The 27,507-nt window shown below is 41.4% G+C and overlaps 1 protein-coding gene across 3 annotated transcripts in view; it reads right to left on the bottom strand.

Moving 5' to 3' along the window:
- BAG1 (BCL2 associated athanogene 1) overlaps positions 1–27,507 on the bottom strand; it is a 75,560-nt gene that overhangs the window by 32,986 nt on the left and 15,067 nt on the right. For all 3 annotated transcript variants that reach the window (XM_015818192.1, XM_015818208.1, XM_015818199.1), the window contains exons 2-3: positions 17,325–17,450; positions 16,396–16,478 (exon numbers count right to left, since the gene is read on the bottom strand). In XM_015818192.1, the coding sequence (XP_015673678.1) occupies positions 16,396–16,478; positions 17,325–17,450 (209 nt within the window). The remainder of the gene's footprint in view (positions 1–16,395; positions 16,479–17,324; positions 17,451–27,507) is intronic.

Here is a 27,507-nt window from a genome sequence, read left to right as displayed (position 1 = left end):
TATTATCCAAGTTAGAGCAAAGTCCAAGATAAAAAGCAAACTTCCAGGGTCGGTTCGTCTGCTTACAAAAAAACTCACAGTTCAATTTAAGTTGCAGCAGTGGCGGCGGCTTCTAGCTTCGCCGAAGCGAAGGCGTCCTGGATCGCGGAGAAACCTCGGGGCTCCGGAGGAGTTCTAACCTACATCGTCCACAAGGGACAACTCGGGAACTCAACTCCTACCCCGGGCAGCTCACCTATCCCCTTATGCCCAGGGGAAGGGTATCTAGCCGTTTGACAGCTGATGCTAGCTGTCAAAACGGCTTTTACGCTGAAACAGGCGGGAGGCAGCAAACAGCTGCGTCCGACGAGGTCGCCTGCCACCGGAAGTCCCTCAACAAACTGAGCCTTATCATTCATATGGGTCTAGTGGTTAAAACATCAGACTGGAAACTGTGAGACCATAAATTCAAATCTTGCCTTCTCTATGAAAGCTAGCTAAGTGACCTTGGGCCATATACTCTCAGCTCAATTCACCTGACAGGGTTGTTGCAGTGGGGAAAATAGGAGGGGGAAAGTTTGGGAGTTATTAATATGGTGATAAGGAGAAAGCAAGAAGGAAGAGGTTAAGAGTAACCTCAATCCCTAAGAGCTGTTCTGGAGAATATTCAAGTGAAACACGTTAAGCAATTCAAGCAAATGAAAGCAAAGCTAGAATTAAAAATTAATAGACTCCTAAACGATATTTGTGAGAAGATTCATCAGCTTACTGGAGAAATCAAACAGCTAAAGAATAGTGTGGATTTTTTGAAGTGTAAAATAGAAAAGAAAGAAACACTTCTTGAGCCACTCTGCACACCCTCTCTACCAGCTAGGTATCTCAGTCGCATAACCAGTGCTTTTTTTCTAAAAAAAAAAAAAAAAAAGGTGCCGGAACTCTCATCTTGTTAATCTTTTATTTATATAATTTTATTTATATATTTATTTATATAATTAAAAAAATATATATTCAATTCTTAACATAAATTTAATTTATTCTATTAAAGGCAAATGTTCATAGTAAATTCCAAAATTTTGTCCAATTCTCGTCCGGCAAATCTTCTCGACTCCTTTCCTTGCTCTTAGTATCTATGGCCGAATGTCGTCCTCTGAGTAACCACAGATCAACGTACTTTGAAGGATTGAAAAATCTCAGAGGTGGTCCGACAAGTTTAATGAACAAAAGTGCTGAAATTGTCTTAGTCTTTAACGAAGCTCTTGTTGGGGTAGCAATTAGATTCATCTGTGAAAACCCACGTTCACATTCACTTGAAGAAATGGGAATGGTATTCAGAGTCCGTATCAAATGCAACAGTTTTTCTGGATATGTCTTTTCAAGAATATATTCACAAAATCCACAAATCATTTCTCTTTCATTTAGTTGCAGTCTGATTGACAAGTTTCTAATTTCCACTTCTCCAAATGTCAGTTGAATATTAACATCTTCAGGCCAATGTTTTTGATCAAGTATGCGAGACCAATACGCCAACTCATCGTCTTTGCTATCAAGCAACCTTTTTTCAATTGACTCTTTCAATTTTATATAAAATATACTTGGGTCAATGGGAGGATCCTTTTTTGAATCTTTTTTGTGAAGTAAAACTCCACGAAACCGAAGATCATGTACAGCAGCAACAGCACATTTATAATAGGGCCCAAAATTCTGCCTTCTTTCTTCAAAAACTTGTACCAATATTTTTATTTTCTTATTTGCCTTATACAGGTCCATGTTGCAGACTTGTAGGTCCAAACTTAAGTCTGATAATTCTTGGAGAGCGTCACACATCAATCCTAGGTCCAATAAAAATTCTGTAGATGTTATTTTTCTTTTAAAGCCATTGTAAGTGCATTTATCATTTTTATCTCTTGTGGGATCATGCATTGCTTCTTCAAAATGATACACAAGGGATTCAAAATTATTCCACACAGCCAAAACTGTATGCAAACTAGACGACACCCATCGAGTACTTAAACTTCTTCCAATTTTCAGCAGCTTAGCCCCCAGTAATTCTGCACATAAATGCAGCTCTCTACTATTCTTTACCGAAGCATGGATATGACATAAAGTTTATCAATAAATGGTTTGAATCTATTTATTCCTGAAGTTTCCTTGACAGCATCACCTACTGATAATTTTAGTCTGTGATTAGCACAATGCCAAACTATAATAGAAGGAAAACATTCTGACAGCAATTTTTTCACTCCACTTTTACATCCTATCATCACAGCAGCGCCATCGCATGCCAGAGAAATCAAATATTTTTTTAAATAATCTTCTGTCATCCCATAAGAGTGAAGACATTGGAGTAAGGAATCAAATACTCCTTCTGCTGTTACTTTTTCAAGTTCTACCAAGTCCAAAAACAAATTTACCGGTGAATTCATTCCAACACCTTCGATACAGCATCGAACATATACTATGAGGGTAGGTTTTTTGCTTATTGTGGTTGATTCATCAATTATCAATGAACCACAGTTTTTCTCATTTCTTCACTTACATGATTAACAATGTTAATACACAGATTTGTAGAATGAAGAATACGACCCATTTCAACTCTGTTCTGTTCTTGCAGATCAATTTCAGTTTCAAAATGATGGAATGATTGATTTTCCTTTGCTACTTTATATGCAGTTCTAAAAAATTTTACAGTTATTATTTTTTCATGAGATAATGATGTTAAAAAAACATTCTCAAAAGTCATTTTTTCATTTTCAGCAATTATTTTTAATGCTGCTTTATGTGCAGCAGATTCTCTGTGATCAAAAAAATTTTTTCGAAGTGAGCTCAACTGTTGCTTCCTATCTTTGCCAGAATAGGTTATCTCATTGTTGATCCATTCTTTGGAAAGTTTCATTCCCATTTTTGTCTCAACTCCAAGAGTTCCAACTTTTGTACAAGGCGTACAGCCAAGTTTCATTTTACAAACACAGAGCCATTCATTCTTCAAGCAAAAAACTTTTTTTTGATCATAGGTCCAGCAGTTTGGCCAGTCATTTGTAATTTGGCTTTGCTTCTCAAGATCAGATTCAGAAATATCAACAGGCGTTGTTATTTCCGTGTGTTCTGTCGTCGTGTCTGTTAATATTCTGGCCTTTTTATTAGCAGGACCGGTGGTTGAGAAGTAATTACTAATTTTCTTCATCTTTAAATTTGGGGTCACACTTTTACACTAAAAATTTAAAAAAAAATTAAAAAATCAGTCCTGCAATTATGGTTTTTTTTAATAGTGTAAATTTAAATTGAAGGAATGCATGGAAGCTGACATTTATTTTTTTTACACATAACTTAAGTTATATTTCCAGTGCCTATGCCAAGAGTTCCATTGTTTCTTTGAAAATATAATCTTAAAGGACTTGCCATTGTGATAGAAGATTTCTACTACTGCTCCAGAGTTTGGCTAACATAAATATGCATAGCATAATTAGATTTATTATTGCTGCTAATCATATCTTACAAAACATATACTTTCAAACATTTAAAACTGATTTGTTTGGGGAATACCTATTACCTTTTCCATTTGAAATAACCAGTGTTTCGGCAGAGATGTATCTGATTTACTATCAAGTGTTCCTGCCAGAATAAGAACACTGAATTTATTGCAGATGGTTTGTAATTTCACCCAGGGACATTCTTACTAATGCTGCATCTTAAAGATTTGAGCTAAGTTTTTAATATGCGCCAGGTCTGCGTTTTCCTTAGGAATCAGAGTAAGGAGAGCTTCTTCCCATGAAGCCGGTATTTTAGCTTTTGTTAAGACCTCATTAAATAGACCTGGCGCATATTAAAAACTATAGACCCATTTCATTATTAAACTCAGACTATAAGATCTTTATGGCTATAATGGCGCAAAGACTTGAAAGATTTCTAGCAGATTTTATACACTCTGATCAAAATGGCTTTTTATCAAAAAGATACATAAGAAATAATGTTAGGATTGTTTTGGATATACTGGAATATTATGAGGTGCACAATGAAAAGCAAATGAGTTTAATCTTTCTTGATGCACAAAAAGCTTTCAACAATGTGAAATGGGATTTTATGTTTAACCAATTGTTGTATATGGACTTCGGGGAAAACTTTATAAATATGTTTAAATCAGTCTATTTTAATCAGGCAGCGAAAGTAATAATTAATGGAGAAATGACCGATAGCTTTCCAATTCAAAAAGGTACAAGGCAAGGTTGTCCGTTATCGCCGTTGTTGTTTATATTATCCCTAGAGGCATTGATCAGAGTAATTCAAAAAGATAGACAGATCAAAGGTTTAGAGATCAAGAAAGAAACGTTTAAAAAATTTAGTTTTTATAATTGAACAACCATTGCAATCAGGGATAAGATTGATGGAAGTATTGAGTAAATATGGGGAAATAGCAGGTCTGAAGATAAATAAAGAAAAAACTAAAATGCTCGTCAAAAACATGACTAAAGTACAGAAAAATGAATTGGTATCAGTAGAATAGGTACCGTATTTTCTGGCATATAAGACGACTGGGCGTATAAGATGACCTCCAATTTTTCCAGTTAAAATATAGAGTTTCCAGTTAAAATATAGAGTTTACATGTGTAAAGGAATAAAATAGAATACCCGTATTTTCCAGCGTATAAGACGACTGGGCGTATAAGATGACCCCTGACTTTTGAGAAGATTTTCAGGGTTTAGAAAGTCGTCTTATACGCCGGAAAATACGGTATTCAAATTACGAATAAAATAAGATATTTAGGGATACAACCAACCGCTAGATGCATTACACTTAAGAGAGACCATTATGATAAACTAATTGAACAGATTAAAGCTGATTTAGATACTTGGACCAACTTACAGCTCTCCTTCATGGGCAGAATAGCCGTAATTAAAATGAATGTGTTACCGAAAATCTTATTTCTTTTCAATGTATACCCATAAAATTGGATAAGAATTTTTTTCAAAACCTTAACAAAATTATTGTCAAATTTATTTGGCAAGGAAAAAAAGCAAGGATCAAATTAAAATTATTGCAGGATTTGAAAGAGAGGGGGGGACTTGGCCTCCCTGGCATGGAAAAATACTATCAGGCCATAGTTTTACTATGGGTGTGGGATTAGATACTTTTGAAGAACAGGAGATTACTGTTTGGAAGGTCATGACTTACAAATAGGATGGCATGCTATGCTATGGGACTAGAAATATAGGTCACATAAATATTTCCGCAGGCACTATATTAGACGGGCTTTAATTGATGTATGGGTCAAAACCTGGCAACCAAACTATACTCAAGTCCCTGGCTGGATCTCACTGTTAGAAATATATGTACATCCAAAGTTTATTTAATTAGGGAAGATTATAACATATAAAAACGTACTAGATGAGAAAGAGGAATTGAAATCCAGGAAAACTCTTCAAGACGAAGGGATAGAATTAGAATGGTGGGCATACCTTCAATTACAGGCGAGATATTGGAAAGACAAAAAAGAATTAGGCATAAAAATAGAATTGATAGGATTGGATAAAATACTATTAGGTACTGAGGATAAAATGATAAAAAAATTATATCATTATTTGTTAGATCAGGCAATGTACGAAGAACAGGTAAAAGACACCATGTTAACGTGGAGCAGGGACTTTGATCTCAACTTTGATCTGCATATCTGGCAAGAACTATGGGCACGAAATAGGAAGCTCACCTTGGCCACATCTTACAAAGAAAACCTTTACAAAATCTTTTATAGATGGCATTACCCACCCACAAGACTAGCTAAAATGGGCCCAAACATTTCCCCTATGTGCTGGAAATGTAATTTGGTAAGAGGGACATATTATAATAATATGTGGTGGGAATGCCCGAAAGCCGTGACTTTTGGAACAAGGTTAAAAAATGGCTAGAGAAATACTAATGACAGAGGTAGAGTTAAAACCAGAACTCCTCTTACTAGGTATTACCACGCAGAAATACGATAAAGGGGCTGTTACATATTTAAATATGTACTTAATGTTACATATTTTCACGGCTGCCAGATTGGCCTACGCACAAAACTGGAGAAACAAAGAAATTCCAACAGAAGAAGAGATTCTATATAAAATCTTATCGTGTGCTGATATGGATAGGCTTACTATGGAATTAAAGGACAAGACAGAAACGGATTATTTTGAAATCTGGGACAAATTTTACTGCTGGTACGAGTCAAGGAGAACTGTTCGGATTTTAAGTTAGTATTAAGATTGTGGTATATAAAATTGTATGCTAGTATATAGAGAAACAAATTTGAGACTGTATTATATAGGAAAATATGTATATATAGAGATTAGGAATTATATGTATGACAAGGAACAAATTGTTAGGATTATAGATACTGGAACGACAAGTTATGTCCTTTTTTGTTTTAACTGTTTTATTAATAAAAAACTTTTTTAAAACAAGATTTGAGCTAAGTTTAATTCATAATTGCCTTTAGTTTTTTTCATCTGTTTTTGGCTTAGATGAAGTAATGCATCTTTCAGGCATCCACCAAATAAACTAGAATTTGTTGTGATCATCTCCTTAGATACAAACAGCTCATAAGCCGGACTTACCTGTATTAACAACCACATTATTGCTGGCCTGTACATCTGTCATATTGGAACAGAACTGCAATGAGTTTAATGTCGCTGAAGTCTAGAATTACTCTCATTGCTTTGCCACAGTTGCTCTTAAAATTAATCTCAGCTAAAACTTGTAAACCAACTTTGTTCAGTTCTAAAAATTCTAACAAAATTCATCCAAAATTCTATCAAACAATAATTTTACTGGGACCAATAAAAATTCCACAAAGAAATGTGTAATCTTTTGAGTGCTCCTAAATTATTCTGCAAAAGTAGGAAAACTCAGAGTGATCATTTTCAGCCAAATATCCAAGTCCAATACAGGAAAATAAAACAATTTTGGTACCTTAATGCTTGTTCAAGCTTGGCAATGTTGAGATTTGTGGGTTTCAGCTCCAACCAGCATGCTACTTCGTAGCAGCTAGTAACTGAATTTCAGTAGTTGCTACGTGAATAGTTGTAAGTCGAGGATTACCTGTATAGCATCCGCCCACACTTTTTTTTTAATGAATGCTTACATGGAACCAACTAGGACAGAGTTTTTGGAGAGGTGTGGATGCATCCATCTACAGCAGAGTTCTCCAACCTTTCCAGGTTGGTGGCCTAGACAGGGAGAGGGGGGGAAAGAGGGGATGGTTTTGTGGGAGTGCAAGCATGTGTGCGTACACATGTGAGTACATGAGTACCTGTTGCTTGCGTGAGTGAGGCCCCGAGCGCTTGGGTGAGTGAGGCTCCAAGCACCTGTGACACTCGCACAAGTGAGGCCCCAAGTGCTGATATGAGGCCCTGAGTGCTTGTGACTCTCACGGGAATGATGCCCTGAGCGCCCGCCCACAGCCGCCCCGCCAGCGCCACTGCCTGAAAAGTCAAAAATTAAGATTCTTCTGGCATTCCTCTATTCTTTCAAAGAAAACACATTTTGAATGAGATTTCTCGTCCTCATCGCTATCCCTCAGAGAAGACAGTTTCTTCATTCCTACTCTTTCCATCTTGGGGAAAAACTTATTTTCTTTCTTATGTTCCTCAAGAAGATCCCAGAACAACTTACTTCATCCCTCCACCTATCAGGCCAAGTGAGCTGTTCTCCCTATGAAGGACCAGGTTCTTCCTCTTCAGGAGGATCAGGGGGCACATAATAACAGCCTTCCAGTACTTGAGGGGCTATCACAAAGAAGTGGGGATTGTGTTATTCTCTAGGGACAGAGGACAGGACAAGAAGTAAGGGTGGAGTCTTGTTACAGGGAGATCCATCCTAGAAGACTTTTTTTCTGACAGTGGCAGCAATTAATCAGTGGAATATCTTCCTTCCTGGGGTTGTGGGTGCTCCATCATTGGTGGTTTAAAAAAAATAGACTGGACAGCCATTGGACTGGGATGGTGTAAGTCTTTTGCCTTTAGCCAGGGATTGGATTAGAAGACCTCCAAGGTCCCTCCAAAGTCTATGGTTCTATAAAATATATTACTGTTCCTTCTCAAAGGATAGATCTCTATCCTCTTCAAACTTTAGGCAAACCATGCCTAACTCTGATTTTCCATCTTTCTATCTACACTGAATTCTTTCTCCAAAGTGTTCTTGCCCTTTCTTCAGTCATTTATAACCGCAGCCGCCCCGCCAGCACTGCCGCGTAGAGCGGGCCCCACGGCTGCCGAAACAGCAGCTGCGCCAGCTCCGGCTCCGAGGGCAGCCCACCACTGATGCATCCCGCGCCCTGCCCGCAGCCACGCCACCGCCCCGTGTAGAACGGGCCCCGTGGCTGCCAAAACAGCAGCCGCACCAGCTCCAGGGGCATCCCACCGCCAGTGCACCCCACGCCCCCACCTGCAGCCGCCCCGCCGCCCCGTGTAGAGCGGGCCCCGCGGCTGCCGAAACAGCAGTCGCGCCAGCTCCGGCGGCAGCCTGTCGGTGCACCCCGCGCCCCCGCCCCNCCCGCAGCCATTATTGCCCTAGCAGGGCCGAAGATCAAGAGAAACTTACCGTGGCGTCGCCACTCCAGTCTCTTTCAGGTATCTTCGGGACTAACTAGGAGATGATGTAGTTGGGCAGCAGGGAAGGGTGCAAAATTCCTGCCAACTCTCCTTTGCTGCAGACAAATTGCATGTGCAACGTTTGCCGGCCAGGTCTTTTGGCACGCTCAGCAGCAATTCCTATTGGCTTTCGAAAGCCAATAGAGGGAATAGCACAGCTCATTCAAAAGTTGGAAAAAATTGCCTTTGCTGCAGATAACTTGCACGTGCAACATTTGCCGGCTGGGTCTTTTGCCACGCTCAGCAGCAATTCCTATTGGCTTTCGAAAGCCAATAGAGGGAGTAGCACAGCTCATGCAAAAATTGAAAAAAATCCCTCAAAAAAAGGTGCTGGAACGCCGTTCTGAGCGTTCTAGGAGAAAAAAAGCTGCGCGTATAACTATTCCAAAATTAAGAAGGGCCCTTTCTTAGCCAGATTCAATACTCTTCCAACAGCTGTTACTGAAGGAAAATATCAAAAGTTTTGTTCGAACAAAAACTGTCCATGCAGTGGTAGTATAATTGTATCGTTGGAATATGTTATGCTCTTTTATCTCATGTATACACTCCAGAAGCTATTATTTCCACTTCTTATTAAATACTCAGGTTCCTATTTATTTTATCTTAAAATGCTATTAATAGGTCAATCAGACTCCATCTCTCTCCCACAGCTAAATACTGCTCAGTAATTTGTTCTTTGTACCATAGGATTGATTCTAATCCCTCTTAGATACAGATATTGTAGTGTGTGTGTATATATGTGTACATGCGTGTGTATGTATATATTTGTATACACACACACATACACATTCTCTTGTATTATATTTTAAGTAACTACGATTTCTGTATTCTACATGCTGGCCTGTACCAAACAAAGATTTGATGATAAATAAAATGTAGATATAATTATCCTGAAGGAAATTCTTGTTAGAATTTTGAGAAAGAGGAAAACCTATCGCTTCTTAATGGACATTCTGAAGAAGAGAAAGATTACATTTCACTGGGACAAACTTGAAGGAATGATATTTACTTATCAAGAATAAAGATTCAGACTCAACTCCATAGAAAAAGCTAACTATTTCTTGATTAAACACAAACTAATCCTGGACCCAATGCAAGAAATGCATATGGGGAAAACAATCCAGTGTGGACTAACCCCAAACATCAGATACAAAAAAAACTCAGGAAGATGCTGAGGAAATGACTGTACAGAATTTTGTTTCACTGTTTAAAGATGGAGAATAAATACTTAACATGAAACATTAATAGGGCAAATGCTCCATCTAAATGAAAAAAATTCCCTATCTGGAGAAACTAAATGTTGACATAATTTTGCAAGAAATTATTTGTTTGCAAGAAATACATATTATTTTAATAACAAATATTTAACAAATAAAAGATTATATAAAGAATTCATCTCCAATGGAAGTGTCTTAAATATAAAATGCCAATTTAAACCAGTTATTATCAGATGAGCAAGGTAGATTACTAGCTGTAGAAGTGGAGCTTATTGGAATAAAATCAATTGTAGTGGAGCTCTCTAAGATAATAAAGGGTTTTTTTTAAACTATCTTATGGATCAATTATCACTCTTTTCTTATGAAAACTGGGTTTTGGGTGACTGGAATGGAGTTATCTCCCCTACTTTTGACAAAACATCTACAAAAGGGATCAAACTCTCTCAGGATAAACTACCAAAGATTTTTGTGACATCATTAACAATTTAGTACTGGTAGATTCATAGAGACAAAAAAATGAACTGCCTAGAGAATATAATTTGTTTTCAGAACAACATAAATTAGTCTCAAGAATTGATATGATATGGATTTCTAAAAGCCTCACAAATAAAATCTTGGAAGCTGATATTTTGCCTAAATCATTTTCTGATTACAATCTAGTACTTTTGATACTTAGAAAAAAAGATTCTGAATTATAGGTGAAGATTAAATGAATCTATTTTACAGAAGGAAATTATTATGAAGGATTATAAAAAGAAATTAAATGAATACTTTGACCTCGAACTATGGCCCGTGGGCCACATGTGGCCCACCTTGTCTTTTTATCCGGCCCACCTCAACCTCCCAGGCAAGCCATCCAATCGCAAGGATATGGTGGGTGGGTGGCGGCGAGAGCCCCAGTCAGTGGCGAGACAATGAGTTGGTGGGAGTAGATTTTTCCCAGTTTCTCCCTCGCGCGCCCAAGTCCGTGTTCGCACTTCAGCCATGCCCCCTTTCTCTCCTCCTCTCGCCTCTTCACGTTTTTACCTCAGGGCCGGGTTGAGAGGTTTAGGCCTCGCTTGCAGCCTCGCCCTCGCTTAGGGCAGCCAAGCCGGGCAATGACGCTGCCACTGCACATGAGCCCCAGCCTCTGTCGCCATGCCGGCCAAGAGGAAACTGGTGCCATGGCCCTCAACATCACAGTCACCATCGCCAAGGGACCCAGCCCCACTGGTGGCAGTGAGGGCAATGGCTCTGAGTGGGCTTGACCCTGTGAGGGTCAGAGTGGGGCTGCTGGAGTGGGGCGCCGGTTATGGGTCTGAGGGGAGCGGGCGAAGGACGAGATATTTGTGAGGGGCAGCCGGGGTGAGTGAGAAAAAAGGAGAAGAATTTGCTCCTGGAAGGTTATTTCAGGGTTGCAAGGGATTGTGTGGAGCTGAGGCGATGAAAGGTCCAGAATGCCAATAAAGGAGAATATTTCTGACTCAGGGTTAAAATGAAGAGTCCTTGGGGAGTCTCTCAGAATGGTGGTTTTCTTGCAGACATTTCAGGACCCAAAGTGGGATAATAAGTGAACTGATGATGTTATCTAGTTTGGGTCATGAGACATCTATAAGAAAGCCACGAAGCTCAGAGGACCAAGGAGCCCACAACTGCCTCCTCTTCCCTTCTTCTCCTCCACTCCACAAACCCTGCTCTCTTCTGGCACTGCTGATGTTACCTAGTTTGGGTCATGAAACGTCTGCAAGAAAGCCACCAAACTCAGAGAGCACCAAGGACTCCACAGCCACCCTCCTTCTCCTCTTCTCCTCCTCCATTCCACAAACCCCCTCTATTCTGGCATTGCTGATGTAACCTAATTTGGGTCATGAGACGTCTGCAAGAAATGCTGAATGGAAATGGCACCTTGCCTTTCTGACAGATGTAACATAGCTCCTCAACAGTTTCAATGTGCAACTTCAAGGAAAGGGGAAGCTCATCTGTGATATGCATTCATATGTGAAAGCATTTGAAGTAAAATTGGACATACTCATTAAACAAGTGAGCGAGGAAAGCTTCTGTCATCTGCCCACAACTCAAAAACTATTTGAGGAAAAAACAGCAGTTGCATTCCCAAAGAAAACATGTGTGGATTCACTGGAAATGTTGTATATTTTCTTCACTTAAAAACTCATTCAAATAATTAACCAATTTATTTTTCTTGTTTCATTTTTTCATTTTATACTTGATTTTACGTTGTTCTATAATCATTAATTTTTTCCAAACTATAGTCCAGCCCTCCAACAGTCTGAGGGACAATAAACTGGCCCCCTGTTTAAAAAGTTTGAGGACCCCTGATTTTGACAATAACTTGAACAAAAGGACAAATGTAATTACTGTTTGGGATGCTAGTGATGAAGTCACAAGAGGTCACGTTAAACATTAAAACCATTTAGAGAAGAAATCTCGGGGAAAAATGCAAAAGATATTGAATAAAATTAGAAACAAAGGGATTGCATTGCAAAAAACACCAATGGATTCTAAAATCCTACATCAAATTAAATTCCTATGCCAACAGTCTATGTTAACAGTCCAAGAAACTAAACTGAATTATGTGAAGCAAAAACCTTTTGAATTTGTAAATTAACCAGAAGTTTGGCTGGCATATAAACTGAGAAAGGAAAAAGAAAATCATAGAGAAAATCCAAGGAGACAAAGGCCTTATTAAAAAGTTGTTTTATAATTTCTTTTCCAATTTTTATAAGAAACAGAAAAAGACACACAAAAAATAGATGAATATCTACAAAACATTTACATAAGCTCTCACAAGCTTAGAGACAATTTATGAATGAACCACCTTTGAAATATCAGAAACTGTTTAAAAAAATGAAAATAGGCAAAGCTCCACATCCACAATGTCCCACAAGCCAATTTTATAAATGTTTTGGGAATCATTCCTACAGCCATTAAAAGATATAAATGAATTGTCTACTACAAGAAGCAAAGATTCTTCCAATTTGGAAAGAAGCCAACATTGTGGCATTATCAATGAGGGAAAGATGCTTTGAGGATAAAAATTATAGACCAATTTCATTATTAAAGAATAAGTATAAAACTTTACTTCAATTTTGGCAGAAAGACTGAAGAAAGTTCTACAGCCTTATATTCATGAAGACCAACCTGGCTTTCTGCCAATTGAGAGTCAATTTGAGAACTGTTTTGAATGTTCTTGATCACTTACAATATTGCAATAAGAACCAATATTTAATATTTCTGTTTGTGGTGAATGCCTTTGACAACTTAAATTGGCTCTTTATATTTAAAGTCTTGTATTTTGGAGAGAAATTTTTTCAAGGGATTAAAGCAATATACACATCACAGCAAACAAATAACATTAATAATGGAGATTTAATCAAACCATGTGAAATTCAAGAGAGCGTGAAACAACAATGCCCCTTATCTCCTTTGTTGTTTATATTAGTGCATGAAGTTTTTACTAAAGATATTTAGTCATAAGGAGAAAATAATTAGTATAAAAATTAAAAAGGAAGTTGATAAATCATTGCTGATGATCTACTTTTATTTCTGCAAAACCAAAACTTATATAGAATATTTGTTGAAGAAATTATATGACTTTATTTTGAAGCCTACTAACCCTCCAAATAGAAAACAACAATGCTTCTCAAGAATATAGCTTTTTCAGATTATAAAATATTGGCAAGAAAGATAATTTTCAAGGTGAAGAAAAAGGTTAAGTATCTTGTGGTTACTCTGACAAATACAAATTCTAAAAAACAAATTTGTATCCATTTGGAGTGATATTAAAAAAAACCTTATTAAGACGGGACAATTTACAATTATCCTCATTGGACAGAATCTCAGTAATTGAGAAATCTTACCAAATGGGCATGCGCACGGTGGCAGCACTAGCACCCACGCACATGTGCAAGCAAGCCACACACACCTGCAGCAGAGTTAGTAGCAGAGATGGCACATGCATGTATCTGCAAACGGGCTGCTAGTGCCCATATGGGTGTGTAAATGGGCCGCTAGCACCTGTATGACACTGGTGGCGGCGCTAGCACTCCTGCGCATGCACAAACAAGCCACTAGCACAAGTGGAGGGCTGCATGCGCACGTGCACTCATTTGCCAGCCATTCCCATGGCCCGGTGGCCAACAGACCTCAGGTTGGAGACCCCTGCCCTATACCAGTGGTGGCGAACCTATGGCACACGTGCCAGAGGCAGCACTCAGAGCCCTCTCTGTGGGCATGTGCACTGTCACCCCAGCCCCGTCTCCCCCCGCAGCCTCCTCACCAGCAGCCCCCCCAGAGAGTCACCACTGAGTGCAGCCCGCGCAGAGCAGTGCAGCCAGGGACATGGCAGCTGGGCAGCAGGGACAAGACCCCACTCTCACGCCCCATTGCACACAGTTAATGCTGTGGGGCGTGGGCATAGGGTGTGGCTGCCATGACTCGCTGGGCTGCCTGGGCGATTTGCAGCAGGCCATGGAAGCGGTGGGTGGCCCTGTGGGTGGGCGGGGGGCGGAGCGGGTCCAATTATTGGGCACTCGGTTTCTAAAAGGTTCGCCATCACTGCCCTATACCATTTCAGACAAGTGGTTGTTCTTACTGACAGGAGATTTCTCCTTAATTCTAGGTTCAATTTCTCTTTAACAATCTCCGTTCCATTGTTCTTATCCTACCTTTAGGTGCTGTGAAGAATAGGTTGACTCCCTCTTCTCTGTGACAATCCCTCAAGTACTGGAAGATTGATATCATGTCACTGAAGAACTTTTGATATCTATTCCCACAATTGAATGGCTGAACAAACGTATGGAAGCAGCAGAGATGGCCAAACTATCTACTTTAATCAAAGAATACATTCATTTTTACTTGGAAACCACTTCTGAATTTTGTGTTTGAAATAGAAAAAAAATGAAGCTCTGATTCTGAGATTTGCGGCTGAGACAAGTTTGTTGTTATAGAAATGGCTAATACATATTAGGTATGCAAAAGTATAAAGTTGAGGCTGCAATGTTATTGTTTTTATTCTACTGCACTGAAAAAAGTAACACTTTTTTCCCCTTTATGCTACAGTTTATTCCCCCCTTTTCACCCTTTCTCTTTTTCGTCTATTTTCTTTTTCATATGTATGTTATACTTTTATAAGTTTAATAAAATTATGTATAAAAGAAAAAACAACTGCCTTGCTTAGCAATGGAAACTCTGGTCACAATTGTGGTCATAAATTGAGGATTTCCTATAGTGAATAAACTGTACCACTGAAATGAAGACTGGATTAAAGGGGTTCTGTTCATAAAATTGCAGTTTCTAAGTCAATACTGCAGGAAAATCAGTAGATTTTAGGATATTTTTCTGTAATTTCTTAACTTTTAATTATTTAAATTTATTTAAATTTAATAAAAAGGTTTTAATTAAAAATAATTTAATTTTAATTTAACCTTCAATGTTAAATTTAATTATAATTTATTTTTAATTAATTAACTTTTAATTAGTTAGATATTTCAAATTCAGTTTGTCTTAAGTGCAAAATATGGCCTAGCTCAGGGGTGTCAAACTTGCAACGTCATGTGACGTGTTACGAAGTATCGCGACTTTTTGCCATTGCCGGCAATGGGGTGGGCACGGTTTCGCTATGATGCATCTGGCCCGTGGCCTAGCTCATTAGCTTAAGGACTGCAATACAGAAGCTCTTTCATAAAGTGAGATAAACATGAAGAGTACTACAGTATGCCATTAAACATTAATTTATTAAATAGCAGAAATAAACAAAGGTGTTATCAATTTCAAATACAATAATAAGTAACTACCAAATGTAGGGCAGCAGCTTGACTAGATGTAGGGCAGGAGCATAACAAGAAATAATTTAATACCCAGTCAGAGAACGATGAGAGGCTGATGCATTTCTTACCCATCAATGCAACTTCACAGCCAGGAACAGGCCCTATAAGCTTGCTGCTAGTAGTAGTAGTAGTGGTAGTAGTAGTAGTAGTAGTAGTAGTAGTGATAGTAGCAGGAACTACACTCTTCTTCATGTAAGGATGGATCTAGAGCGCATGGCCAAGATCAACAAGCTGTCCTAATGCGTGCGTGAGAAATAGATGCACAAAATTATATAAGGGACATTTTGATTTTGTAAGCCTCCCTAAAAATTGTATCTTGATTATTTATTGCCTTTCTTGTACTGTAAAACAGCTTTCCCTTAATTAAACTGTTTCACGTTTCATCAATATATTAAGTTATTAACCTGATTTATTAGGTTCTTACTTCCTATATTATGTGAACCATGCCACTCTGGTTTATTCAACACATGGCAAGAACAAACCACAAGTCTGAACAATTGTACTGCCATAACTGAACCGAAATCTTTTGGTGGCAGTTATGCAAGTATTTGGGTTTAAATGGAAGAGCAAAAATTGCAGAATTAAATTTTCTTATCGTTCCTTTAATTCCTTGATGACATAAAACGAAATAAAATTATGTAAGAGTTTCAAAAACAGACTAGAATACAATGCCATTCTATTACTTATCACGTAATGGATATTCACCAATGTCATTGATTTGCAAAATTCAATATAGACTTCATAAAAACAGTTACCCTTTTCCCAATCAGCATAACTTTACAACCATTTTTCACTCCAAGCGTTGACAATGGTTGTTCCATTTCTTTCAATGACTTTCCTAATAGAAAAAGAATAACCAAATCCTCAAGTTCATTTTGGGAAATTCAACAAACCAAAACAAAAATAAAGTTTTAAATGTATTCAAAATGTGTGAAACAACTTTATTTTAAAAAAATATATTATACTTCGTATATATGTCAATAAAAACTTAAGTGCAATCTGTTTCCAATAAAATTATGAACCTCCTGCCCCAAATGCAAGCAATGCTTTGGGGAGTGGGGCAGGAAGGAGGTAGCATTTTGGAGGCATGCTGAGTTCAGAGCAAGTCTGCTTTAAGCTCAGATTCCTCCAAAAATGCATGAAGTATCATTATAAGAATGAAATGTTTTACAAAAATCTTCCCCCACCACAATATTTTAAATCAAAATAATTTTTGTATTAAGTTTTTTTCAATCCATCAAATAAGCGGTTTAGAAATTATTTTAACATTTCAATTTTATTTCAAATTTTAAAAATATTTTGAATTTTAATTTTCTTTAACAGAAAGCAAGTGAAATAGTTTGGAATGGTTTCATCATTCTTGATTATTATTAATATTTTTGTTAATATACATATCCTTATTTTTCAACTATTCCTAAGTAAAAAAGTTGATATGAAATATTATGAAAACATTTCTATGTCAAAATCTCTTACATATTTTCCTCAATAACAATAAAATAATTGTATATGATTTTAAAAACAACCCAGAGATGAATAAAATATGAAATTATTTTAACTATCACAGTTTTCCAGCATATTTAATACTGAATACAGAAAGCATTTTGCTTACATTTCTATATCAGGGAGTAATCTGGATAGAACTTAACAGGACTTATGACTGAATATACATGGAAGTTATACTTACCCTTATATATCAGTTTCTGAAAAGAAACTGGAACTCCAGTTACTTGCTCAGTTAGTAAAGCCAAATCATATACTGTTGGTTGACTATCTTCTTGAGAATCAACCTGAAGATTATGCTTTTCATTGCCTAAAGATAAACAATATAAAAATATATTCAGGTTCCATACAGGAAAAACAACAACTAACATTAGAATCCTTTTTAAAAAAAAATCTACCCTGATTTTAGACTGCTATCAAAGATCAGACCAAGCACAGTTTTAATTCTAAAATCTCTAAAAAACTAGGTAACACCAGACATTTCAAGGATTTTTACTATTAAAGTTGTTTTAATACAGATACAACAGTCATTTGGTAAATACACAGGAGTCTACTGCATAAATCAAGCCATATACAAATGTCAGCCCCAAGGATTCAACCTTAATTTCCTTTCAGTTTTAAATAAAAAAACCTTTCGATTATTATTATTATTTTTTGGCCTCGACAACAAAGTCCATATAACAGATCTGTCTGGTCTGGATATCATTGGTTTTCACCTCATCATCTTTAATCATTACAGCTTCTTTCTTTAAAAAATGTTTTGTTTAAAAAAACTAAACTATTTTTCCTCATAAATTTTTATTTTATTCAGAAAATTAAAATACAAACTTCAAAAAACTTCAGAAAAACAAAACTAGACAAAGCATATTAGAAAAAAATTGTGCATCCAGTTTTGCATCGTGGCGAAACGGGACGCAGGAAAGCAGAGCTCTGCTTTCCTCACCCGATTTCGTCCTGCTGTGGGCCCTGAAAAGGGCCTAAAGTCGCCCTGAAGAGGCGATGAAGGAAGGGTGCCTTGTCAATCACGGAGAGGTGGTGGTCTCTCCGTTTGATCCAAGGAAAGCCCTCTAAACCAGCAGGAGAAAGACTGGCCACATTTCTGCTGCCAGCCATTAGCTGCTGACAACTGAAGAACAAAAGCTTTAATTAGCACATTGTAAACAGCATGTTTGGACTGGGTGAGAAGGGGCGTTGTCTTACCTGAACGCCTTTTCTCAGTACGGAGATGGAGAATCCACCAATGGGTTTTCTCTGTCTGCCTGCTCTTGAGCCCAGGTAGCCAAACTTTACACGCCCCCTGTTGGTAGGAGATCCAGTCTTGACTAGGGCAAAAGTGGCTGATGCTAGGACGAGGTGTTGGCTCTCTAACCCCTAATACCGGCCTAACAGACCTTAAGGGTGGGTGTGGATTCTCCATCTCCGTACTGAGAAAAGGCGTTCAGGTAAGACAATGCCCCTTCTCCAGTACAGGAGATGGAGAATCCACCAATGGGACATACCAAAGCCTCACTGTCCCAATGGGTGGGAAACAGATAAGACCGGATCTACGTTCCCGGAAACCACCTGCTGGAGGACCCTCCAACCAAAGGAGGCATCCGCAGAAGCGAAGCGGTCAATCCTATAATGGCGTACAAATGGGGAGGGCGAAGACCATGTTGCAGTCCTGCAAATCTCCTCGATGGACGCCTGAGTGGCCCATGCCGCAGAGGTCGCAGTGCTGCGAGTGGAATGGGCTGTGATATGACTTGGAGCCGGCAGGGAAGAAGACTGGTACACCTCCGCGATACAAGCCCTGATCCACCTGCCTATGGTGGAAGCGGACACCTTCTGCCCCAGGGAAGCCAGGCGGGAAGGAAACAAAGAGGGCCTCAGATCTGCGAAAAGGTGCCATGCGCTTGATGTAACGCCACAGGGCCCTGCGGACATCCAGTGTGTGCCACTGCCACTCCAAGTCATGGGAAGGATTGGGGCAAAAATTAGGCAAAATGACTTCCTGTGCCCGATGGAAGAGTGAGTTGACCTTGGGCACGAAGGTGGGGTCCAAACGAAGAACTACCCGGTCTCGGTGGAAGATGCAAAGATCGTTCCTGATCGAGAGAGCAGCCAGCTCAGAGATACGCCTGGCTGACGTGATGGCTATCAGGAATGCAACCTTGTTAAATAAAGCCTGTAACGGTATAGTAGTAATGAGCTCAAAGGGCGGTTTCGTGAGTGCGCGAAGCACACAAGGCAGCTCCCAAGAGGGATACCTGTGTACCATGGGAGGCCTAGTGTTGCATGCGCCCTTGATGAAGGCGCGTATCCTAGGATGGTGAGCTAGAGGGACTGAATTCACGCAAGTGAGCAATGTTGATAGGGCTGCCACCTGCCTACGAATGGTCGCAGGGGCCAGGCCTCTGTCCAGACCATCGAGAAGGTAGTCTACAATCTGAGGAATAGTCAATTTGTAAACATCCAGTTGCCGCCTTCTGCACCAATGGCAAAATATTTTCCAAGTGGAATCATAAATGCGATTGGTCGCCGGCCTACGAGAGGCCTGAATCATGGTGATTGCCCCTGGTGAGAACGACTCTTGCGTCATGATACTGCACTCAAGCGCCAGGTGGCTAACTGTAACCACTGAGGGTCTGGGTGCTGGAGAACCCCCTGGTGTAAGGGGGAATCTTCCACGGAGGAGAACGGGAGAGATTCATTAGGTCGGCAAACCAGGGCCTCTGTGGCCAGCACGGGGCCACGAGGATCACTTCCGCCTGCTCCTGGAGCAGTTTGCGGATGGTCGCCGGGATGAGGGGGAAGGCGTAAAGTAGGCCCTCTGGCCACGGGATTCGCAGGGCGTCCGTCCCCTCTGCCCCTGGGAAGTAATAGTGGGAGAAATACCTGGGGAGTTGGGCATTGCCCGATGACGCGAACAGATCGAGGACTGGTTGGCCGAACCTTAGGGATATCTCAGAGAAAAGATCTGGATGTAGTCCCCATTCCGAGGGGTCTATCGTAGAGCGACTCAGAAAGTCTGCCTGCTGGTTCTTCACCCCCGAGATGTGCTCGGCCCTGAGGGAAGCTAGGTTGGACTCTGCCCAGGATCCCAGCAACCGGGCCTCAGACATAAGGGACTTGGACCTGGTGCCCCCCTGCCGGTTCACGTGGGCCTTGGACACCACATTGTCCTTAAGGACCAATACGTGACGGCCTCTGATCCGGTGGTGGAATTGGCGAAGAGCTAAGTGAATGACCGAGTTCCAGCCAATTGATGCTGTGTCTCAAGTCTGCGTGGGACCAACGGCCCTGCGCAAACTGAGCTATAGGTGGGCTCCCCAGCCGAATAGGCTGGCGTCTGTCGTGATGGTGAGGCGGTCTGGCTCCTTGAAAGGAGACCCCTTGGTTGCCGCCTGTGAGAACCACCAGCCAAAAGACCTGGGTGTGGACCGGGAGCCTCACCTGCCGGCTGGATGCGCTGGCATTCAACCACTGGAACGGTAGAAGGAACCACTGGAGCTCCCGCAAGTGGAGTCTGGCCCAGGGAACTATGGCTATGCAGGAGACCATTTTTCTTAGTAGTTGGGAGAATAAGATCAGTGGAACGGTGCGGTCTTTGTACACTCAGCGAGCTAGGTCCCTGATGCTGTCCAGCCGTTCCTGGGAAAAATAGACCATACAGTTTGTGGTGTCTATGATGGCTCCCAGGTGCAGAAGTCTGGATGAGGGAACTGTCTGGCTTTTTTGGAAGTTCACTGAGAACCCGTGCTGTTGAAGGACCTGAATAGTTAATTCCAGGTCCGACTGGGCCACCTGGAAGGAGGACGCTTGGATCAAGATGTCATCCAAGTAGCACTGGACATGTACCGATACCTTCCGTAGATGGGCGGCCAGCACAGCCAGGATCTTGGTGAACACCCTGGGCGCCAAGGAGAGGCCAAACGGGAGGGCCTTGTATTGGAAATGATGGCCCCTGTAATAGAACCTGAGGAACCGCCGGTGATCTGGAAGGATGGCGATGTGGAGATACACTTCCGTGAGGTCTACTGACGCCAGGAAGTCTCCCTGTCTGATGCCTCCCAGGATGGACTGGAGTGATTGCATCTTGAATTTTTTTGTATGTGATGTAATAATTCAGACTCTTGAGGTCTAGAATTGCCCTCCATCCCCCCAAGGACTTGGGAACCACGAAGAGGATGGAGTAGAATCCCCTTCCCTTGTGATCTGGCGGTACCAGTTCTATGGCCTGAATTTCTAGTAGATGTTGAATGGCCTCCTGCATAAGTCCCTTTTTGATTGGATCCCGCGAAGTGGAACAGGTGATAAAGCGACCCGGGGGGACTGGCCAGAAATTCTAGGGACAGGCCAAACTGGATTGTTTGTAAGACCCGGGCGTCCGTGGTTGTGAGTTCCCACGGATGGAAGAAGTGAGCCAGTCTTCCCCCTATGGGAAGTGTGGTATGAGAGTCACTTGGACCTCCTGTAGGGGTGTCCTGCCCCTCGAAATGGCCGTTTGTTTTGGTTCTGCTGCCTGGGTCAAAATCCCGATTTGTCATACGGATGGTCATATGGCTGGTCCTGTCTGGGCGTGTAAGGATGGGAGGGCTGAGTGGCTGCTGAACCTGCTGCTGGCCAAAAGGACTGCCTACGGGAATAGGGAGTGGCACACTTGTCGGGCCGTTTGATAAGATGAGCCATGACCTTCCGCTTGTCCTTGTTTCCCACAAGGTATGGGGTCAGAGCCTCCCCAAAGAGATTGCCCAGGTAGGGGGCAGTTGCGAGGCGCCATTTGGCCTTGGCATCAGCCTGCCAGTGTTTTAGCCATAGCATCCTTCTGGCTGTAACGTTGGAGGCTAGGGACCTGGAAGCAAAATTGGACGACTGTAGAGTCGCGTCTGCAGCATACTCCGTCACCGCAACCATTTTGCTTAGGTCCTGGTATGTCCGAATGTCCTCGGACAGGACTCTGGCCTGAAGCTGACGAAGCCATAAGAGGGTGGTTCGGACAAAGAAGGACGCGCAAGTGGCCGTTTTAATTGCCCATGCAGCCGATTGATGGGTCTTTCAAAAAGTTAAGTTGCATTTCCTGTCCTCCGCTTTAAGCACCTCAGCCATGTCCCCAGAGACCGCGGTCTGTGACACCAGAGGGGTCCAGGCTTTGTCTACCTTAGGGACCTCCAGGGCCTCAGTTAGGTCTGTAGAGGTGCTAAACATCTTTTTGTCTGTCCCGCCTACAGAGGGAAAGGAAGAAGGGGAAACCCATTGCTTCTTGATCCCTGTAAGGAATATAGAAGGACATGGAACATGGTGCTGGGCTGCCACCGTTTCAAAGAATATCGGATTTAGACTGGAATCCGATGTAGCCTGAGGCTGGGGGAACTGGTCGGACCCTATGTTTGCCGTTGTGGTGGATTTGCGAAGCAAGGGGAGAAACAGAGCCGGATTGAATAGGCCTCCCGATGGAGAGGGTTCTGGGGGAGGTTCCTCCTCCTCTGACAAGTTAAAGTCCGGCTGTTCACCAACTGCGGAGATGAATATCCGCTAATTGAGGAGTGTGCAGGAGACGTGGGTTCCTGATATATAGGAATCCCCGCTGGAGGGACATAAGGTGGAATAGCTGACGTGGGAGCCTCCTGCCCGGGCGGGTGGTAGGACCATTCTGCGAGTGTGCGGTCCACAACCTTGGACAGCAGGGCCTCCAGGCGGCCATCGGAGAAAATGTCTCCGAGGTCTGGTCCCCTGAGTCCGGCAGCTGTTGGAGGGAAGGCCTCAGGAACGGAACCTGAGGGGAGGGTCGGTAGGTTGGTTGCTGTGTGCTGAACTAGCACTGAAGGGGGACAATGTGTGTGTGGGGGTTTCTGCCAGGGATCACACGCCCTGAGCAGAGGTTGAAGGACCTAAAGGAAGGTCGAATTCAGGGGCCGCCAATTGATCCGCCTCTGATCCTGCCTGTCTCTGCGCTCTGGAGAACTCCTTCTCCAGAGCCTGGTGCCTATGGCTGGCTTGCTTCTCCGCCAACTTGGAAGGCTTCTTGAGGGTGGCCTTAGCCTTGTTTTTGAGCTTGCCTGCTGCCTCCTGTTTGGAAGTTTTGTGCCAGCCGTAAATGGAGGACGGGGAGGCAGTGCTCATGGGTTGAGGCATCGTGGAGTCCTCCATCCTGGGTCGAGCTATCTCAGGAAACCTGAGGGGGAGCTCTGGCAGGCAAGCGGTTGGCGAGAAGAGTAATTGGAGCAAGTAACGAGGATTGCTCTCCTGACCGGGAATGCAAATCTATCTGGGCTGCGGTCACGGCTATTGAGGCTGGTCCCGAAGGCACGGTAGGGACCTGCAACCAGGCTCCATCCGGAGGCCTTAGGTGGCCAGTCAATGTGCACCGCATGGCACAATGAAGGGCGCAGAGAGCCTGAGGTAGAGGCCTGGCAAGGAAAGGATGAGGTTCAAATGGCGGCTGAGTAATTGGGGCGTGGTTGTATGGTAGGCAATTGATATAGAAACGCCCCTCAAATGCGGCCTACGTCTGTGCAACTACTGGGCCCAGGCTTTGTGAGGCCTAAAGGAGCGACCGCATGGTGTCCAAAATGGCGGCCGCCAGGAGTTGCAGTAGCAGTTAGTATGCTCAGGGCTGTGCAGCATAAGCAGGGGTCTGAGTCCTGAAAGGGTTGGGTAAATGGGCCACAGAGGAAAGACAGAGTGACTGGGGCACAGAGAAATCCGTTTGAATCTTTGTTGCCTTTGGCGGCAACCAAAATGGTGGCCACTACTTTTTTGCCGTCGAGAACAGCCTCTGCAAGCCTCAAAGGCAAGTTTCCCTGACGCTGAAGTGGTTGTGGCAGCAGCGCTAGACGCTGCGCCGGAAGGGTAGCAAGCAAAACTGCCTCCGATCGGCAGGAGAAACGGGACTCCGAAATCAGATTTTGATGTTCATTGCCTTCGGCAGCAATTAAAATGGCGCCCGCGGCTGTCCTAGGCTGCCGGAGACGACTCCGGAGGCCTTGGGAATGAAAATATGAGTCACAGTATGGCAGCGCTGAACGCTGCTCAATAGATTCTAACAAGGGGAGGATGACTGACAGGCTTTAAAGCAGCTCTGTAAGTTACTTAGGAAATTTTTTCCCCAGAGCCCTGGGGAAAGAGAAACGGGTAAGCTGCAGTTGCCCCCCCCACACACCTCAAATCGTACGATTTGAGTCAGTGCTGATCCCAGCACTGCAGGGGGACAGTAGGGAAGGATTTCCAGGCTGTAATTATTTATCTGAATTGCTGAGGGAAACTATTAAGGAAAGGAGAATTCACAAATGGATCTCTAACCTGCTAATCTGCTGAGAGAGCCAAACCTGACACGTCTTCCAGAGCTTGAGACCAAGTCAAGACTGGATCTCCTAGCAACAGGGTGCGTGTCAAGTTTGGCTACTTGGTCTCAAGAGCAGGCTGACAGAGAAAACCCATTGGTGGATTCTTCATCTCCTGTACTGGAGAATACTGATCCTTTCTTTACTATTTTACAACTGATTTTCCTGGGAAAGGCTCCCAAGAAGCTTAAAACCTCCAGATGTGAACGGAAGCAGCATTTTAATTTTTTTACGGAGGACAGAAATACACAATACTGAAGTGAAAGTAATACAAAGCTACAGTTTTGGTAAATCTGAGAACTGAGATAATTGTTAAGATTTTCTCTTTGGAAAAAAAAACTATTGAGGTGAAATATAAGAAATCAACCCTTTGTTTTAAAAGTGGAAAATGGACTTTGACATCTAGTGGTGGATTTGAGTATAGCACTATAACTAGCTTTTTGGCTGCTTGGTGACTTTCAGCTTAAGGGAGAACAGCTGGCAATAAAGGAAAATATTTATCATCCTTCTTGGACTATAAATACCTATTGAGCTTGGACTTTTAATCTCAAGACCGAGTGGGAGAGAAAGAAAAAAATGACTTTTGAATATGTCTGGCTGCAGAGAGGTTGAACATTTTGAAATTTGGAACATTGTGGATTATAGCCTTGCCTGACTGATAATTTTCAGGATACTTGAGACAAAGGATCACTATAAAATATTGCTATTAGGACTGGATTATAAAGGCTATATATAAAGACCAGGAAACTAGAGGAAATTTTGTTCCATTCTTACTATAACAATGAAAATACAAAATACCCTTTACTCTACAAGGAAGAAGATTCTAGAAAATGGAACATAGAGCGGGCAGGGAAATATCTAGGGAATGTTGATGGGAGGAGTCCCCCCCCAATACTCTACCTAAATTGTCTTTCTTATGCCAAGCAGCTTTCACAAAAAGAGAAAGAAAATTCTTGGGCGATTTAATTGCCCTGGCCTGGAAAGCTGCTTGCCAAAGAAAGAAAGCGAGAGTTAGTCTTAAAAAACAGAGGAGTTGACCTATCAGAGGGGGCACTATCTGTTTGAATATGATTAAAAGAACGGATGACCCTTAGATATAACTAGATTTTTATAATGGAAGATATTATTTAGAATTAAAGTAGCATTTTATTTCTTTTGATATGGGAAATTTGAAAATAAGAAAAGGATTGGTATGAATAATTTTTTTTAGCTATATAAATGTAATTAATATTGAGAGAATCATAACTGACAAAATATTTTAAATATTGATGGGAAAAACAGGATATTGATTTATGAATTGATATTATTGTTATTTCTATAATATTATTAAAATATGATGAAGATGTCAATATCTAATTCTGTATACATTAATAGTACTAAGAATTGTAATTGTTTAATGAGGGGGAAAGGGAAAAAATATGGGGAAGGAAGATTAAGGAAAAAAATATTGGATTGTGCAGTACTGAATAGATTTATTTCACTTTGTATCTTTTCTGGTGAGCACACACTGGATGTGAATAATTACAGTATGAATACAAACTTCCTTGGCAAATGTTTGGCTTGGCTGCCCCACAAGTCATTTGAGTAATACTGTATGCTTATAGTTATTGTAGCTGAAAGCAGATAAGAATGAATAGACTGAAAAAAATTGAGAGGAAAAAAGATGCCAAAATTTCAGACGCTTAAGAGAAGCTTTTAGCCCATTCATCTGGCAACATCTGAAACTTGGGTTGTATTGTTACTTTTATTATGACATTTGTCACTTGTATTTAATTTGACTTCTAAATCCCATTTCTAAGCAAGCTACAGAAATTCTGCATTTCATATTTTTCTTGCAGAAAGTAATGATGATATCACTTTTAAGAATATCTTATCACTAAGAAATGGATTGTGAAACAAGACATATATAACTCAACCTCACTAGAAACAAAAGGATATATTTAATTTTAAACTTAATTTTATATTACTCTATTTTACAACTGAGCATCATGTTCTTTTACACTATTGCAAAATAGTATTAAAATGCAATGATTAAGTATTTAATCATTAGCGTTTGTATTTATATTTGATTGCTCCATTTTTATTTTTTATTTCTAATTTAATTTTAATTTGAGTTTTGCAAATTATATCACACTAGAAAACCAAAGATGCATTGGGTCATGGTTTCAGAGATATTTTCTTACCTAAACCAATAAACCAAATGACCACAGCCAGGCGCAAAAGTAGTGAGAGTGGGTTCAGATTTCCTGCAAGCTTCCTCATTGACTGCTTGTTGGAAGCTAACAGAGAGTATTGATCAAATGACTATGGTGGTGTTGCAGGGGATGTGGCTACACTGCATTGATCAATACACCTGGTCTGAAGCTCCTTGAAATTTCAATCCCACAAGAGTAATGGTTCCTGGATTTTGAAGCATCCTGTAATTAGCCCATTTGAGGTACTTTGATTCAAAAATTGTTGCCCTATGATGCACTATCTCAGTGATGGCAAACCTTTTAGAGACCGAGTGCCCAAACAGCAAACCAAAACTAATTTATGTAGCGCCGGGTGCCAGGTGGGTGTGGCCCACTGGGTGGCCGTGGCTATGGTAGTCATGGCAGACTGGGTGGGGATGGCCAGGGTGGGCGTGGCCAGCTCGATGTTGCTCTTGGGGAGGGATGCCTGTGGGGGCTGGGCAGGGTTAGGGGAGATCCAGGGGATCTCTGGTAGGTGGGGCAGTGGGCAGGAGGGCATCTTACTCAGCTGATGGCTTGGGGAAGAAGGGGGCAGCTACACCCTCTCCCAAACGCTGCCGTCTCATGAAAGCAGGATAAAAACTCCAAAAAGCGACAAGAAAAAAAAGTTAAAAGAGAAGGGGCGTTGTCTTACCTGAACGCCTTTTCTCAGCACGGAGATGGAGACTCCACCATTGGGTAGTAGACTGTATTCCTGCCCAATCAGATCAAGTCAGCCAAAGTTGCCACGCCCGTCCTGGACCGTTGATCTCCAGTCTTTGACGCGAGCGTAGCCATTGACTGACAGCAAGACGTTGTGGCTCACCAAACT

This window comes from Protobothrops mucrosquamatus, unplaced genomic scaffold (assembly GCF_001527695.2).
Source record: "Protobothrops mucrosquamatus isolate PMUCROS unplaced genomic scaffold, P.Mucros_1.0 scaffold_134, whole genome shotgun sequence".
In the NCBI taxonomy this organism is placed as follows: Eukaryota; Metazoa; Chordata; class Lepidosauria; order Squamata; family Viperidae; genus Protobothrops; species Protobothrops mucrosquamatus.
The sequence above is the reverse complement of the archived record's forward strand: the minus strand, read 5'-3'. Positions and strand labels throughout refer to the sequence as shown.